Here is a 4,344-nt window from a genome sequence, read left to right as displayed (position 1 = left end):
AAAAGCCTGGGGCACACTTTTCCTAATTTAAAACCATTCAGTGTTCCCATGTTCTGTTTGAACAACTGCCTTTTTCTATGTACAGGTTCTTTATGAACACAGTAAAGAGTTCTGGAATACTCATTCTCCACAATGCTTTCCATACCTTGTCATGATTCACATAACTGAAAGCTTTTGCGTAGTCAATAAAACACAGGTAAACATCTTTTTGGTTTTCTCAGCTTTCAGCCAAGATCCATCTGATGTCAGCTATGATATCCCTCGCCCATGTCCTCTTCTGAATCCGGTTTGAACCTCTGGGAGTTCTCTTGTCTTTAGCAAAATTTTGCTTGGATGGAATATTAATGATATTGTCCGATGACTTCTGCAATCTGTTGGGTCACCTCTCTTTGGAATGGGCACAAATATGGATCTCTTCAGTCAGTTGGACAGGCCAATTGTCTTCCAAATTTTTTGGTAGATGAGTGAGTACCTCCAATGCTGGATCAGTTTGTTGAAAGACTTCAATTTGTATTCCATCATAAAGAACACATAATAAGGAAGACGATAGTAGTAAATCACTTGAGGTACAAGTGAATTACTGGCATAGTCAAAACATTTTACTGATTACACATAACTGATTCATAACTCTGTTGAAGGTCACTGGGGCAGGTTCAGGAAGAAATGTGGAGGAGATATAGGAAGGCTAAGTCTTCATATAAGTAGGACATTAATGGCACCTATCAACAACAACAATTGAAGAAGAGGGAAAAAATCATTAACAGCACTCTTTATTATATCACTGGGCAAACAACTCATTTCTAAGTAGCAATACCCTAAAAATATTGCCTTATTTAACTGAAGTCCAAAATGACTTGCTTTTCCAAGTAATCTTCTAAATGTTATATTAAAACCTACCTTCCGAACATCAGAACTTTTGGGTTCTGTTGTCCACGTAATGACCCGTGACACTGCTAGGCGAGTTTCACTAGAATTTATAAAATCTCCTGGGTCCATCTGTTTGGCCAGAGTTTCTATGTATTTAAGGATAGCAACCTTTACCTGCAGAGGTAAGCACAATGAGAGAGGGCAGTCAAATGGTCAATGGGAACAATGGAGAACACACAGAAACAATTAGATGATCATTACTGGCAAATAGAAAAATGAAAAGATATCAACATAAAATGAAATTATAAATTACTGACCTACCTGAGGTACAAGTACATAACATGGATGATTTTTGTTTTCAAATATATCTCAATTTTTAAGTCCCACGTGTTTCCCTAAGTTTGAACAACTGCTAAAGACTTACTCTCTGATAAGATTATAAATTGCTCACGTCTGCCTTAGGAACTTATAGTTGATTCTGTTAAACTTCAAAGTGAGACAATCTTTCAATGAATAAAACTGGCTTTTTGGGAAACAAACCAAAGTATTTTGGAAATAACCTCACTCACTACCATTGACTAGATTCCAACTCATAGCTATCCAGTATAGGATTCCCAAGGCTGTAAATCTTTACAGGAACAGAAAGCCACATTTTTCTCATATGTAGTGGCTGGTGGGTTGAACTACTAAGGTCAGCAATCTAGTGTTTATCCTACAGTGCCACTAAGGTAACACAGGCTGTCTTTGGTCAACCAAGGGTTAGAGTAACAACATGATACCAATTTCACTCACAAGTCCATAAATTGTTAGAACTACCTTCCAAAAGAAGTGTCACATAAATGTTTGACACAAGCGATACTAAAGAAAAAATTAATTTGTATAAAAGAGCTTTGGTGCTTGAGTTTAACAAGAATCTCATTTCTCTCCTAGGAATTCTTAATATGTGGTACAGTGGTGGTAGTGGCAAGCAGCCTTCAAAATCAGCAGGGGGTGGGACGATTTTCAAAGCACTCAGCCTTTTTTATCCTCATAAAATAAAGCCACTGTTAAAACACTCTTCCTTCTCTCATGTAAGCTGAGACGGGAAAAAAGGTTGCTGTATTCAAATCACATCTTACAACATTCTACAATTTTTGAACAATAAATCTCTTAAATTTACCTCTTCACTTTGGAAATGGTACCTGACAGAGTGCATATACACAATGTTAACCCCACATTTATAAGTGCTGATTTGCTAAAATTAATCAGTTTTTTTAATGCTATCTTAATTTTTATTGTTGATCTAATGTCATTTTTCTAATTTATGGTATAAAAAAGTCATGTCACGCTAATAATACGTTGTTGTTATTAAGTGCTATCGAGTCAATTCCAACTCAAAGTAACTCTGGAGAGGATTTCTATGAAGTAGTTTGTGGGTTTCAACTGCCAACCTTGTGCTTAGCAGTACAGTGCTTATCCTACAGTGCCACTACACTACACTACATTTTTACTTTCTACTTCTAGCTTAAATGAAACAAAAATCCCCCAAACTGACAGAATGGATCAAATTACATTTTTCATTTAATAATGAATAAATTTTATGAAGTAATTTTCATTTTTAAGAAATATACTAAAAATAATCCCAAAAGTTAACCTATCAGTCATTTTGGGTGAAGTAAGGTGCTCTGGTAGCGTAGTGGTTACAAATCGGGCTATGAACCGCAAGGTCAGCAGTTCAAAACTACCAGCTGCTCTGTGGGAGAAAGATGAGGCTTTCTGCTCCCGTAAAGACTTACAGCCTCGGAAACCCAGATCAGGGTCGCTATGGGTCGGAACCGACTTTACGGCACTTAACAACAACATATAGTGATCAGGGAAAAGAGCTTTGCAGTAGTAGATCCAATTAAATTATGCAGTACATAATATTTTGGATTCTTGAAGCAATTTCACGTTCTATTAGTGGGGATAGCTGAAACATTGGCTATATTAAATCTACAGAAGTGTATGAGTGTGTTTGGTTTTTAATTTGTCAAAATCAAATAAATAAACATAGCCATTTGCACCATGTAAGACTCAATCAGTGCAGTGTTTTAGAGATACCTACCCCACAGCCATAAGTTGATGCCAATTCATAGCAACCTTAGGATTTCCTTATGCTATTGTTAAGTGTCATGGAGGTGATTCCGGTTCATAGCGACCCTGTATAAGGTTTGTGAGAAGTAGCTGGTGGTTTTGAACTACTGACCTTGAGGTTCAAATCAACCTTGCAGTTCAGTGCATTATCCTGCAGGGCCACAGACCAAGTGTGTGTGCTATACCCACAGGCTAAAAGACCACAATATACATATAATCATTAAAAGTTTATATTTTAGCAATTATTACACAAAGTTATAAACCAAAACCCATTTTCAGTGAGTCAATTCTAATTCATAGCAAGCCTAAAAAACAAAATAGAACTGCTCCATGGTTTCTGAGACTGTAAATCTTTACAGGATTACCTCATGTTTCTCCCAGTGCTTAAGTCTACTGTGCCACCAAGGCTCTTCAAAGTATTAAACTATCTATAATTTTAATAAGGCAAACATGCACTCTTTTCTAGACAAAAGAAAAAAAGTTTCTAAAAGTACTGTGGAAGTGTGCTGGCTCCATATGATAAGCACTGGACTATGAAGCACAAGGTTGGTAGTTCAAGCCCACCAGCTGCTCTGTGTGACAAAGATGAAGCTTTCTGTTCCCATGAAGAATTAAAGCATCAGAAACCCTAAAAGGGTCACAAATGAGTCAGAACCAATTCGAAAGCACTTAACAACAACATAAATTGGGTCATTCTGCACTATATCTGTGGAATCCAAAAAAGAGATCAACACAAACTTTATTCTGTATTTTTAAAATATTAATAATACTAATAAAATCACTTTGTACTGCTATGTTCCCCTACTCTATTGCTTCTTTTTTGACATTCAATCACATGATACTGAGAGGTTAAGAATTTTATTTAAAAAACCTATCTTTTTCATCTGAAAAATTGATCATTTAAAACAATAAAAATTTCTGGTTCTCATACCCAAGTTGTATTTTTTATAATGATAAATTTTCAATACTTAATTTGGTCACCCACCAGAAATTTACTGTTTGTATAAGGTATGACTCCAAAATAATGTCCTCTTTGCTATCATAGAACAAGTGAAGAGTAATTTTATATTGCAAATTTGCTAGTATATTTGCTTTAGGATTTTAGGGGTAGTGTGTGAATCCAGTCTCCTCCATACTGCTTTACAATAGGAAAGTTCATTTTAATTTGTTATTTTCCTCTGAATGACTTTTTCTCAGGTCTTTGCAACTTCATTCTCTCCCTCAACTCAACCAGCACCATGAGTTATGCATTGGTCTAGCCTCTGTTTCCGTTAGTTCACAAAACATCTATATACATATTTGATAGTACCAATATCATAATTCCTTTAACAGTTAACAATTAATCACATACTAATGATAATTAAC

General features: G+C 35.7%; 1 protein-coding gene across 1 annotated transcript in view; it reads right to left on the bottom strand.

Annotated features, from left to right (window-relative positions):
- CLASP2 (cytoplasmic linker associated protein 2) overlaps positions 1 to 4,344 on the bottom strand; it is a 251,562-nt gene that overhangs the window by 57,925 nt on the left and 189,293 nt on the right. The window contains exon 32 of the mRNA XM_006876589.1: positions 898 to 1,041. Within this exon, the coding sequence (XP_006876651.1) occupies positions 898 to 1,041 (144 nt within the window). The remainder of the gene's footprint in view (positions 1 to 897; positions 1,042 to 4,344) is intronic.

Source organism: Chrysochloris asiatica, unplaced genomic scaffold (genome assembly GCF_000296735.1).
Source record: "Chrysochloris asiatica unplaced genomic scaffold, ChrAsi1.0 scaffold00393, whole genome shotgun sequence".
Taxonomy (NCBI): domain Eukaryota; kingdom Metazoa; phylum Chordata; class Mammalia; order Afrosoricida; family Chrysochloridae; genus Chrysochloris; species Chrysochloris asiatica.
This window is presented reverse-complemented; position numbering and strand designations above follow the sequence as displayed.